At 36.5% G+C, this 14,291-nt stretch overlaps 1 protein-coding gene across 3 annotated transcripts in view; it reads right to left on the reverse strand.

Moving 5' to 3' along the window:
- Positions 1 to 14,291, reverse strand: part of LOC136033636 (unconventional myosin-XIX-like) — a 100,615-nt gene that overhangs the window by 16,803 nt on the left and 69,521 nt on the right. For all 3 annotated transcript variants that reach the window (XM_065714445.1, XM_065714444.1, XM_065714446.1), the window contains one exon: positions 12,131 to 12,262. In XM_065714445.1, the coding sequence (XP_065570517.1) occupies positions 12,131 to 12,262 (132 nt within the window). The remainder of the gene's footprint in view (positions 1 to 12,130; positions 12,263 to 14,291) is intronic.

Raw genomic sequence — 14,291 nt, forward strand, 5'->3', positions numbered from 1 at the left:
GAAATAGTTAAAAAACTTATTTTTTCTCTGTACGTTCTTAAAGGGTTACTGCATTGAATACTTTGCTACCTGATTGTTCGTTAAATAATCTTCGTGAAATATCTTCATTTTTTCAACATACGTAGCTATTACCCTCGAAAACTAAAACTTTTGAAATAGTAAAAGAGCCTTTAATCACATTCTTTACCATGTGCAATCATAAAATAGTCTAATATCTTCATTTTTTCAACATACGTAGCTATTACCCTCGAAAACTAAACTTTTTGAAATAAGAAAAGAGCCTTTAATCAAATTCTTTACCATGTGCAATCATAAAATAGTCTAATATCTTCATTTTTTCAACATACGTAGCTATTACCCTCGAAAACTAAAACTTTTGAAATATGAAAAGAGCCTTTAATCACATTCTTTACCATTTGCAATCATTTGCATTCTTGCCTCTCAGTTTATTTCTATTTTAAGATTGCTGTAAGCTTTCTAGTATTCTCCTCAGAAATAAAACTGAAGGGCCTGGATTCCCTAGGAACACTATCAATAGTATTTAACCTCATTTTTCCAACATTTTTATTATAAAGCTCCACGTCAACCAAACAACTAGCCTTCAAAGCTGAAAATATAAGATTCTTAGGCTTTGCTACCTGATTGTTCGTTATATTTGATGAAATTATGTACAGTATAATTCCCAATCATCTGTTATTTAAGAGTATCGGTAGGTGCAGAGTGGGGAGATGGGATGGTACCTGAAACCACCTCAAGGAAGCCAGATTTTCTGGCATGATATGAAAAACAATCAGAAATAGTTAAAAAACTTATTTTTTCTCTGTACGTTCTTAAAGGGTTACTGCATTGAATACTTTGCTACCTGATTGTTCGTTATATTTGATGAAATTATGTACAGTATAATTCCCAATCATCTGTTATTTAAGAGTATCGGTAGGTGCAGAGTGGGGAGAGGGGATGGTGCCTGAAACTACCTCAAGGACGCCGGATTTTCTGGCATGATATGATAAACAATCAGAAATAGTTTAAAAACTTGTTTTTTCTCTGTACGTTCTTAAAGGGTTACTGCATTGAATACAAAAAATATTTCAATAACAAAAACTAGATTATTGAAAACATCGGTGCCGGGCCGGAAGTATTACGGTTGCTGCCAAAGTGAAATTTATGCATCCTGGGACTAAACAAGTCGAATCGAGGGGTCAAACATGTGGGTCCAACACTAGGATATTCACATCTCTTAGGAAGCGACTATTTGAAATGCACTACATTTTAGGTTACAAATATTGCTGCAATAAGGATGTGATACACTCAAAACACACACTACGATATTTTATAACTCCATCGTAAATCCCTTTGATCTATATATGCATATATATTTATGACTGAAGTATTTTGTTTATTATGTTTTGAGAGTTCCTCAGAATAATTTTGAGAGTTTGCTTCGTTTGAGAATTTAGACTAGCGTTATTAATGATGTCAGATCTGAAGTGGGATGAATCTCATCGGGGGCAGAAAAAGTTAGTTTATAAGGGTTTTGTTTATGTGGAGCGGAATAAATTTAAGCCGGTGAAGTAGTGAGCTATGAGTGTGCTAGGCGTCGCCTCAATGGAAGTGATCAGGGCCAGTGCAGGACAAAAGTTAAAGTGCTTGATGAAAATGTGGTTGGAGAGTTGCACGACCACACTCACACCACGAATCCAGAAGCTGGAGAAGTTCTTATTGCTCGTCAAGAAATTAAAAAACGAGCAAAAGAAACTTCTGACCTTACCTCCCAAACTGTTTCAACTGTTATGGGAGGCTTGACTGACCTTGCTGTCGCAAGGCTTCCTGAGGTAAGGTCCCTCAGTCGGAAAATTAGTGCAGTTAAGCAGTCCATTAGCGCTCCAACTACCCTTCCAGGCTGTAGGGTCGACATTAGCATCTCGAACCATCTTCCAAAACTTGACAACGGTGAGAATTTTCTGCTTTTTGAAAGTGGTGTAGGGGATTCTCAGCGATTGTTCATTGTTGGAGCCCGAAGAAACTTGGAAATACTCTGCAGGTATGATAATTGGTTTGTAGACAGGGCCTTTAAGATCCCCCCCTTTTGTTTTATCAGCTCTACACAATACATGCTCTTCTTCAAAATAACATTGTCCCTTGCCATTACACGCTTCTCCCCAATAAGTCTGAGGCCACATACACTCGGGTCCTAGAAGAAGAAATCAGAATCATGGACCCCAACCTTTCCCATAAATCAGTAATAGTAGACTTCGAAACTGCATAAATAAACGCATTAAAGTTGATGTTTCCAGCAGCCGAAATAAAAGGTTATTTTTTCACTTGTGTCTCAGAATGTATATAGAATCGTTCAGGAGCTTGGCCTCCAGGAACGATATAGAAGCGACCCTGACTCTTCTCTGCAGGTTCGGATGATACCAGCTTTGGCATTTGTCCCTATTGACAATGTCGAGTCGGTTTCCGAAGATCTCCAGGAATAGCTCGTTACTGATTTTATCGGCTTAACAGACTACTTTGAGGACACCTATATAGATCGGGTAAGAAGGGGCCAAAGGGCTACCCCCTCATTTCCTCCTTGCCTTTGGAATATATACGATTGATGCACCCAGAGCCTTCCCCGAGCGAACAATTCGGTGTAAGGCTGGCACTTTCGGATCCATGGTTCCATTAACTGCCATCATCCAAACTTGTGGAAGTTCTTGGAGATTCACAAATGGGAACAGTGCTTCATGAGTGCTACTGTTACTCAAATTGAAGCTGAACTTCAGATAGATTTCTTCAGAATAAAGATGCTTCAGAAAATATTTTCCAGTTTGACTTCAATTCAATAATATTTTAGTGATTAATTTTTGAAGTGGGCTATAAAATTTGTTTTCATAAACAATTCCAACGTAACTATGAGTTGAAGTAACATCCCCTTTCTTTCTCTCCCCTTCCACACTATCTCCTCCCTCTCCTTCTCGCTATTTTTCTTATTTGCATGGTTATTAAAAAGCTTTTTAATTTGTAGTTTCCAGGTGCTTTTCAAATAGAAAATTCTAATTCATAGGCTTTTTAGTTTTCAGTTTGTCTTTATTGGTTGTAGGCTTTATTTTCATGGTGAATGCCTTGCTAACTGTGGTGGTGGGCCTTCCCTTGTGCTATTAAATAAAAAAAAACTAATTTTTTTAGCTGAAAGTTAGGAGCGACATTAAAACTTAAAACGAACAGAAATTACTCGTATATGAAATGGGTTGTCCCCTCCGCAATCCCTCGCTCTTTACGCTAAAGCTTTTAATTGTTTTAAAAAGTAGAATTGTGGCAAAGAGTCAAATTTTAGCGTAAAGAGCGAGGGATTGCGGAGGGGACATCCCATTTCATATACGGAGTAATTTCTGTTCGTTTTAAGTTTTAATGTCGCTCCTTACTTTCAGCTAAAAAAATTAGTTTTTTTTTATTTAATTTCTGAACGATTTTGAATTAATGCATGTTTGGTTTTGCTCTCCGCACATAAATTATTAAAATTAAATTTGAATATTAATTCTTTTTTGGCTAAATGGCTTTCTCTTAGTTTTGATCAGACGATTTTGAGAAATAAGGGGTGGAGAAGGAGGCCTAGTTGCCCTCCAATTTTTCGGTTACTTAAAAAGGCAACTAGAACTTTTAATTTTTAACGAACGTTTTTATTAGTAAAAAATATACGTAACTTAAGAATTAACTTACGTAACAAACTTTCATAACCTTATATTTTTATTATGTATACGAGGGGGTTTGTGCCCTCGTTAATACCTCGCTCTTTACACTAAATCGTAAGTTTTGTCCCAATTCTTTAAGAATGACCCCTGAATCAGAAAGGCCGTAGAATAAATAGTTGAAATTACTAAAAATACTTTAGCATAAAGAGCGAGGTATTTATCTCCTCCTAAATACCTCGCTCTTTATGCTAAAGTATTATTAGAACCCCTCATATGCGTAATAATCTCTGTTCGTTTTAAGTTTCAATGCTACTCCTTCCTTTCATTTGAAAAAAGTTTTCATGTTTATTTTTCATTGTTTTCTTATAGTAATGCTAGAAAATCCTGCGCCCTTTTCATTGAATTTTTCTTCCCCCATGACAGATTCCTCCAAGGAAAGATCCTCCAACATAGCCCCCTATCCTCAGCCCCACCCCCAAACAAGATAAAATCCCCCTGAAAACGTCTGTACACTTCCCAATAACCATTACTATATGTACACACTGGTCAAAGTTTGTAACTTGCAGCCCCTCCCCAGGGATTGTGGGGGAGTAAGTCATCCCCAAAGACATAGTTATTATGGTTTTTGACTATTTTGAACAAAATGGGTATCTCAAAATTTTGATACGTCGACTTTGGGAAAAAAATGAGCGTGGGAGGGGGCCTAGATGCCCTCCAATTTTTTTGGTCACTTAAAAAGGGCACTAGAACTTTTCATTTCCGTTACAATATGCCCTCTTGCGACATTCTAGGACCACTTGGTCTATACGATGTCCCCTGGGAAAAAAAAAAGAAAAAAAAACAACAAATAAACACGCACCCGTGATTTGTCTTCTGGCAAAAAATACAAAATTCCACATTTTTGTAGATAGGAGCTTGAAACTTCTACTGTAGGGTTCTCTGATACGCTGAATCTGATGGTGTCATTTTCTCTAAGATTCTACGACTTTTAGGGGGTGTTATCCCCCTATTTTCTTAAACAAGGCAAATTTTCTCAGGCTCGTAACTTTTGATGGGTAAGACTAAACTTGATGAAACTTATATATTTAAAATCAGCATTAAAATGTGATTCTTTTGATGTAGCTATTGATATCAAAATTCAATTTTTTAGAGTTTTGGTTACTATTGAGCCGGGTCGCTCCTTACTACAGTTCGTTACCACGAACTGTTTGATTTATTAGGAAGTTATGCTAGATAATGCGTATTTTGTTAAATAATACGTATATAATTTGCAAAACAAACAAAATCAAAAGTACTTTCAGCGACGTCTCAACGTGGCGGGAAAGTGATAACAGGGTGATGTTAGGTATGACTTGTATGATAAGAAAATAATAACTAAAGTAAAGATTAATTTCAGATCTAAGCATTCTAGACACAAAGCTCTTCTTATTTCTATATTATTCCCAAATGGGTTTCCACTAGCTAACAATTTTCTACTTTTATTGATATCTAACTCCACTCTGGCTAAGCACGCTGGATCTATTTATCTGTAAAATTCAAAGCTATAAAAAAAAAAAACTGACGCATTAGTAGTAGTCGCAAGGTAGGGTTGGGCGAAACGATGGGCTTGGGGAGGGGGGTGTTGTTGCTCCCCAGTCACTTTCGACTATTTGAAAGGGCACTAGACCTTTCAATTTCCAATCCAATGAGCGTGTTAGTTTTTACTATTTATTTTTTCCAGGGGCGATTTTGTTGACCCAATGGTCCTAGAAGATTGGAAGTAGGATGAATTAAAAGCTCTGCTGCCCTTTTTAAGTGAACAAAAAGATTGGATGATAACTACTCTCCATCCCACACCCCTTTTCCTTAACGTTGTCTAACAAGAATTTTGAGATAGCCATTTCAGTCAGCATAAATGAAAGGTCTAGCAACTATGCCTTTGGGGACACTATAACCCTCCACAACCTCTGGGGAAAGAGCTGTGAGGTTGGAAATTTGTCCATTATATATATATACCATTTTATTGGGAAATATACTAACATTTTTATGTGTGAGAGGGGAAGTTTTTCATGCGGAGAATTTCCCGATGGGAGGGAAGTTTCCGGGCGTGAACTTTCCTTGGGAATTCTTGCGCTATGGGAATTTGACAGAATTTCTATGCGAAACTATTTTTATTTGTCATACTCTCCCTTTGTCGTCTCAATCTTGCATGTGGAATTGTTCCTGGAAGATTTTCCAGGAGAATTTTTTTTTTCATCTGGGTTGGCATTTTCGAGGGGATTTTTTCATGGCGGGGGGGGGATTTTCGGAGGAAATTTTTTGGCGAAGTGGGTATTTTGCATGAAAAAATACTTCAACTGAGAATTTTTGTTTGCCTTGCTCTCCTTACAGAAAGTCATGCTAAAACCTTGCGTGGCAATTCAAAAATTGTCGTTTTCGCCGCTTTCATTTTTTTTTCAATCAAGTCCGTATCCAGTGGTGCGTTTAGGGGGGGGGGGGGGTTTAAACCCCCCCCCCTCTGAAATTTTGTCTGACTCCTAAAAACATAACAAAAATGCTTATAAACAAATTTTTATGCGTTTTTTTTTAATTTTTATGTAAAAACTAGCTGTTGGGGTGGCGCTTCGCCCCTCCCAAGCCCCCCCCCGCGCAAGTAAGTCGTTACCCGCCATATTAGTTACGCGCCATTGTAGTCCCGGTCTGTATATACATTCTTTTTTGAATTGGTCTTTTTTTTTAGTTTTTAGTTTTCTACCTTTTTTTAGTTTTTTTTAGTTATACCTCATGATTCTAATGATTGCCCTTGAGCTTTGTTGATGGTGGAGCTTTGTTGATGGTGATTGCTAATCGAACATTCCCTGTGTCCCCGTCGTCATTTAAATATCCCCCTGTGTCCCCGTCGTCATTTATATATCCCCCTGTGCCCCCCGACGTCCCCGTTGTAGTTGTGTCCCTGTGTCCCGGTCGTCATTTATATTCCCTGTGTTCCGGTCGTCATTTGTGTCCCGGTGTCCCGGTCTGTATATACATTCGTTTTTGAATTGGTATATGATGAAATAAGTTTTTGTGTTTTTCCCCTTTTTTTCTTTTTAGTTTTTTTTTTGGTTTTTACTTTTTTTTATAGTTTTTTTAGTTTTTTTCTTTTTTCTTTTTGTTTTTTTTGTAGTTTTTACCTTTTAGTTTTTAGTTTTTTTTTCTTTTTAGTTTTTTTGTAGTTTTTACCTTTTTTTTAGTTTTTTTAGTTTTTTTTTACTTATGTCCTGGTCGTCATTTATATTCCCTGTGTCCCGGTCGTCATTTGTGTCCCGGTGCTTTGTTGATGGTGATTGCTAATCGAACATTCTTTGTGTCCCGGTCGCTTTCTCTTTGAGTTTCCCGGTCGTCATTTATATTCCCTATGTCCCGGTGTCCCGGTCGTCATTTGTGTCCCGATGTCCCGGTCTGTAATTTCGTCAGTCGACAAACATGACGTCAGTCGACACACAAAAATGACGTCACTCGACACACACACACACACACAGACAACTTATTTTTATATATATAGATTAAACCCACCCCTAACGAAAATCCTAGATATGGCCTTGTTTCCAATTTCATTTGATATACTATTTGATGAAAATGGGATTGGGATTTGAAAAACAAGTAGAAATTAACGAAAAAAAAAACATTTTTTTCAGCTGAAAGTAAGGAGCAACTATAAAACATAAAAGGAACAGAAATCATTCCGTACATGTGGAGGGATGGCCCCCTCTTCAGTAACCGCCAAGCGTGTACGCACTAAAGAAGCAACAAAAGAAAAAAAAGAAAGAAAAAAGAAGGAAAGAAACAATCTCAGGAAAACGCTCAATAAAAAAAAAGGCAAATGTGTCTCAGGCAAAGTCTAAGGGGTTGGAATACAAGAAAGCACTTGCGTAGAAAATGAAGTCTTTGTGCGACAAAATGTTCAATGTTCCAATTCTAACAGGAATCAAATTTTAGGTATTTGGATTTCCCGGCACTCAATGAAAAAAATGTCTCCACTAAAGTAAATTTTTGGTTCACTCCTATTTCTGGTCATCGTTAAAAAACAGCCCCTCCCCCCTGAAAAATAGGTGCTTTTCAAAATCCAGAGGGGAAGGGAAGGGAATATAGGGGGAGGGTCACATGCTCTATACTGCCAATTTTCAAAGTGCTCACAAGATCGCAATTTCTCAATTCTCACAGGTGTATCATGAATATTATGAGTCTATTTCAATAAAAAAAAAAAAAAAAGGACCAGCAATTATTTTCCATTTATTTTGAGATGACCAAAGTCACCTCATCTAGTTTACTTATTAATAGGTAGCCCTGAATATCTACTGCAATTTGTGAAAGCATTTTTTTTTTCAATATTCTCAGCAAAATGATGGAGAAGCTGATTTAAGTCCAGTTTAAAATTTTCTGGGGACATGGATGACTGATGGTGTGAAAATTGAGCTAACCGTAAAAACACTATTACTATAATCTTGCTATAATCGAGATGTAATTTTGCCAGCTAAAAAGCTACTAAATGCTGAACTGAATGTTTCAAGCCGCCTGGTAACATACTTGAAAGATGACAGCAATATTATGGATATATACAAAACTCTCTCCGCAGCTGCGAAGCCAAATGTTCCTACACCTACATTTGTTAGTGAGCCCATAGGAAATTCCGACTGTGGGGGAGGCAACTACAGTTGTATCCAAAGTGAATGAACTGTCTCGAAAACGTGACAGATGTATTGAAAATTCTGTTTCTAATGTCCTAAATGGCCTCAAGCTGAACCGCGTGAACGGTTAAATCAGTCAAATTCTGGCTCAAGAGTCTCTTATACGGTGGTTGTCGAGAACGCTTCCAAGGATTTGAAAGGTCCATCAGAAAGACAAACCTCTGTAGATAGTTTGTGTCCCAGTGCTGACCGAATTGTATTGCTCGGACAGAGCTCCAACTTGTATTGCTTGTAAATTGGAAGGTCATACGTGCTATAGTGTTAACTGCCCCGAAAATCGTAAACTGTCAAAAGTAAGGTCATGATGCTAAGCCCTTTGTCTTGGGATATTAATGGAACCTTTTTAAATAAACTACCAGTGCTAAATGACCTTATTTCTAGATATTCTATTATTTTTATTCAAGAGCATTTTATTACTAAGCTTAGTGTGAATTTACTAAATTAAGAGGTGCTTCATCATTCTGTTCCCATTAAAATATTAAGTAGGGAGGGTAGACCGTCGGGAGATGTAGCATCCTTTGTACTTTTTGATGTCCGTTGTAGTCTATTTGAGACGACTGATTGTTTTCTTGTAATAAGGGTTGAGTTTTGTATCTTCATTGATGTGTATCTGCCAACATATTACGATAACGATCAATCTAATCAATTATTTGCATTTTCTGTTCAAAAGCTTGGTTCATGTTTGGATAAAGTAAAACGAACTGGTTTACCCTGGATAATTGCTGGTGATTTTAATCGGGACCTATCAGAAATAAGGATTCATTAATCAGCTCATACGTCAATGATAACGAGTATGTTTGACGATTATTTTACCATTTTTGCGAAGGATGGAAATTTTATACATACATACAATTCTGCCCGAACTTCTAATCTAGATCATACCGCTGTATCCCACAATCTCTCTCCTTAAGCGGTGAAGGTTATTTCTGACTATCAATTAACTGACCATCTCCCTATTATATCCACTGTCCAACTTCACGCTTTCAAAGAAAAGAATAATTATGTGACTCCTCCTGTGCTAAAAACCCATCGTGATTGGGCTGGAATCAATTCTGATTTGTTTCTTCTCGTACAGGTTTTATTTTGAATAAAGTTTGGGTTCCTTTCCACCTTTTGCAAAGATCAACTAAATTGTCAAAATATGACATGATACTTTGCCTGGATATGTATGCAACAGACATCAGCCATGCTCTTCATTTTGCCGAAAATCAAGCTGTCCTACTTCGGAAAATACGTAAGGGTATTATTCCAGGCTTGTCTTCAAACCCTGGTCTCGTTGCTTCTTGCCTCAAAGCAAAATTTTGGTTCAATCCATGGAAGGTTTGCGACCGTCCTTCGACTGGTAGTGTGAATCTTATTCGTCTGTAGAAAAAGAGAAGTTTTTCTAAGGCTCCAACTATCGTAGCGAACTATTAAACGCCAATTTGGCAAGCGCTAAAAGTGATAAAAGTCTTCTTTTTAAAATTATCTCTTGCAGAAATAAGTCTCCTTCATCTGTCTCTGCGGGTGACATTCCTAATGAGGAATGGTATGCCTACCATAAATCCGAATTTGCTGCTCCTGATCAGAACCTTGACATTTTTTATGAAACATTGACCACATCAGTGCTTTGCATTTGAAATTTTTGGGAAGAGGCATTAGTCCAACACTTGGCACTTTTAATGCAGATTAGTTTTACACAGCGATTTGTACCCTCTTCTTTATGCATTGAAGGTTTTATACCAATTGCCAAAAAAGGGAAACCAGACCCAGAATATTCATCATTTCGATCTATTACGATTGCAAATTCCTTTTGTAAAGTCTTCGTGCTTCTTTTTCGATCCAGCCTTCAACAGACATGCAGCTCACCAGTTCGGGTTCAAGCAGGGAATAGGTTGCGCTGATGCCCTCACAGTTGCAGCCAATGCACTAATTAATGCCAGATCCTCAAGAGAATGTGGATTTGTTGGAATAACATTAAAGCAAGGCATGATAGAAAAAAACTGCCAAAACTAAACAAAAAAGGTAGAAAGAAATAAAGAAAAATAAAAACGCTGCTCTTGCTGATACTACCATCAGGTCTTCGGATCTGGTGGCAAAATGAGGACCTGTTCAAAGAAAAGGAGAATAATGGACAGAGGCAACAGTGAATAGAAAAGAAAATTCATTTCTAGTTGATTCCGGAATAGTAGCTATTATGTAAATTAGTCTTAATAGCAAAATGTTATTGCGAAAAAGGATTAATGGGAATTTCAGAAAACCGTCTCAAATCACTAATAAATGACGTCGAATCGAAAAGACAGGACACCATTGGAATCGTCATGGTCGACAGGAAACTTAAACTCTCCTGGCTGGAACAACAAGGAAAATCACTTCTTTGCACTGACGTGTTCAGAATTTTTTTTTTTCCATCGTCACTGTTAGTGGGGCATCACAGGGAGCTGTTTAACGGCTAATTTCTAAAATAAATTGCCTCTTTGAAAGTAAAGATCATCATCTAGTAGTGTCTAGGGTTAATTTAAAGCTAAAATCTTGGAAGGATAACTATATCAAGGGAAGTTAGTATGTCGGTAGACTCCCAGATGGAAATTCCAGAGAAACTTTCTAGGAACAGTTGAATACTAAAGTGGAGAGTTTAAAATTTGACGATGTAGAAGATAGATGGAATAATTTAAGGAAGGGTTGCTGATGGTGTCTTAGGGTAGAAAGTTAGCAACAAAATTAGGAATATTAGTGAAAAACTTTATGTTTAATAGATAGGAGAAGGGACTTGTACAAGAACTGTTCGAGTGATAGATCATACTAAAACAAAAGGAATGTAAAGAAAGTAGAGAATGCATTAAAATATGAACTAAGGAAGTGTGAAGTGGAGGACATGGATAAAATTGCCGAGGATCTGGAAGATGCAGCTAGACTTCATAATAGTAAAATATTGTACAGTCACGTTAATGAATTGAGAGAGAGAGTACTCAATCCGGACTTGTCCCAGTGAAAGATAGGAATGCGACCACAATTAGTGATAAGGAAAGAGTTAAAGAGAGATAGGCAAAACATTTCGAGAATAAACTAAACCAAGATAGAGTTGCAGGAAAAGATATAGAGGACAACGAAAAAATTTGAGATACCTTGGATGTGAAAGAAGATTTGTTTTGTGAGAAGGAATTAGCGAGAGTACTAAAAAGTTAAAAGATAATAAGGCCCCAGGCACCGATATTGTGGTAAATGAGTATCTAAAAATATGGTGGCTCTGAGGTTAGGAATGAGTTACTGAAGATTATGAATATGATTTTTTTTTTTTTAATTGCGATTTTTTTTCTCTCTCTTTTTATTCGTACTTTATCTCTCTTTTATTTGTACTCTATGGTTTCTGTTTCATAGTGTAATATTTTTGTGTTTCTAGTGGGTAATAAAGACACTTATTTACTTAAAAAGAGTTAAGACACAGATTGAAGTCCACGAAGCAAAACAAATAGGCAAAGCTAAAAAAAAATAGATAAATGAAAAAAAAGAAAAAACAACGAAGAATCACCTTTCCGATTGAACCGTAAATTGGCAACTTTGCACTGCAGACAGCTAATTGGAGAAATATTTGCGTTTTTTTCTTGTTTTCACTGGCTGTGAATGTTCCTCGTTCTTGCCAGCATAGCCTGAAGTTACTTCCAGTGTGGCAATCCTAATCATCTTTTGGTAAAATGACAGTTAAAAGTATTTCCGAATTTTACATCGCAATTGCAAACTGCAATCAGACAATGGGGAATAATGGAAACTTACCTTGAATTTAGCTAAGACTGTATGCTTCCGCCCTGATTTTGAAGATGGAGACAATTTAGGATCATCCTTAAATAGTTTTCTCAATAGGCCGTTCTTACTGTGAGACAACAGGGATACCATTTCAACAGGGACCTGGGTAGAAAATACACAAATAGTAAAATATTGAACGACCAATATAATATTTCTACAAATTCTTTCCTCGAAAAAAGGTATAATCTTTTCTGAACATTGTCCTAGGACCATTTTCCAGTGTGAAAAAAAGGATTAGGTATGTCACGATTTTTGGAAAATTTGTTTCCCTCACATAACACCCTTAATGTTTTTCATGAATTGTCTATTGACTGAAATTAGAGATCCCTGGAGGTTGAAAACTTTGAGCATAAGTAAAAGAGGTTTCAAAACTCAATTTATTTGTTGGCTTATCAGTTGATTCCGAGCTTTTAGAGAGAGATATTTCTCTCAAATTCTTTCCTCGAAAAAAGGTATAAATTTTTCTGAACGTTGTCCTAGGACCATTTTCCAGTGTGAAAAAAGGATTAGGTATGTCATGATTTTTGGAAAATTTGTTTCCCTCACATAACACCCTTAATGTTTTTCATGAACTGTCTACTGACTGAAATCAGAGATCTCTGGAGGTTGAAAACTTTGAGCATAAGTAAAAGAGGTTTCAAAACTCAATTTATTTGTTGGCTTATCAGTTGTTGTTTTGTGAAAGAAATTTGTTTTGTGAAAGAGATTTGATACTGTCTTTCTTTTCACCGAACGAAGCTCGATCCTCTGATACTAGGCCTATAGTGTAATAAGACAAATTAAATTATTAAAAATATATTAAACAAAAATTTATTAAAAATGCATTAGATTATAAATTAAAAAGTAAGAAGTAAAAAGTATAACTAAGCACACTTCTTTTAACCAAGCAATTCCAGAAGTAAAAAGGATCACAAAAAATAAAATTGAATAAACGATTGGATATGAAAGAAAGAATAAACAAGAGAATAAAATGAATAAATATATTTTATTCCAACATATCAGATGTTGGGAGAGTTGGAATTTTTTTTTAGGTGGGCCACACTTTGCTAAAGGAGGAATTGTTCCCAAAATTTCTATAGCATTACAGAAATTTCCAGTTCCTGGACAACCGTGGAACTACACTACGGTTCAAGAAGGATCGCTTAGAAGCTGTCGAAAGAATGAATGGCGGTTTCTAATTTTTTTTTTTTTTTGAACTGATCAAATTGGTCAATTTTTAACTGCTCAATTTGATTTTTGAATAATTGGTCCAGGTACGTACGCAAGAATATTTATCAGGAGGTGGGGGGGGGGGGAAACATAAAAACAAATTTTATTTTGTAATTTGAATAAGAAGTACCCACATATTTGGGAACTTCCGCTTTCGCAAACATGTGCAAAAAGAGGTGATTTCTACTCACCAATCTGAAGCTAGCCATTGATCAGAATTTATCGGGGGCGGGGGAGGGAACAATAGAAAAAACACATTTTATTTTAGAATTTAAATAAGAAGTACCCACATATTTGGGTAAATTTCTAATTTCAAAAACGTGGTCAAAAAGAGATGGTTTCAACCCACAAATCTGAAGTTAGCCATTGACCACCGTGACTGAATTTGTTGGGAGGGGGAGGGGTAAAAATAAAACATGGGCAAAAAGAGGTGATTTCAACTCAAAAATATCAAGTTAGTCATTGACCACCATGACTGAATTTATCGAGGGGGAGGGGAAGGCAGTAATAAAAAAATATATATTTATTTTATGATTTCAGTGAGAAGTATCAACATATATGGGAAAAGTTAGCATTTCAGGTACGGGCCTGAATTGCATTCCAAGGCCCTGAATTGGTGCATTGTTGCACGTAGGTAAAAAGGAGTGGGATTTCAATCCAAAAATCTGAAGTTGGCCATTAATCACCATGACTGATTTTTTATTACGTGTCAAGTTTTCAGCGAAGACAAATGAAACTATAGTTTTCTGGAAGCTTATGATATCTCTGAAAACAAACTTCTAAAAAACAAAACAAATTTCTGAAAAGCTTTGGTTTTTCTAAATGTCCCCTATCTTACTGGAAAATTTCGATTAATCCTTGAGGACATTTCTGATACTCCATGAAGCAAAAAAAAATTATAAGAGACAGGGCCACACCCAGG

The sequence above is a fragment of the Artemia franciscana genome, chromosome 12, assembly GCF_032884065.1.
Source record: "Artemia franciscana chromosome 12, ASM3288406v1, whole genome shotgun sequence".
Lineage (NCBI taxonomy): Eukaryota > Metazoa > Arthropoda > Branchiopoda > Anostraca > Artemiidae > Artemia > Artemia franciscana.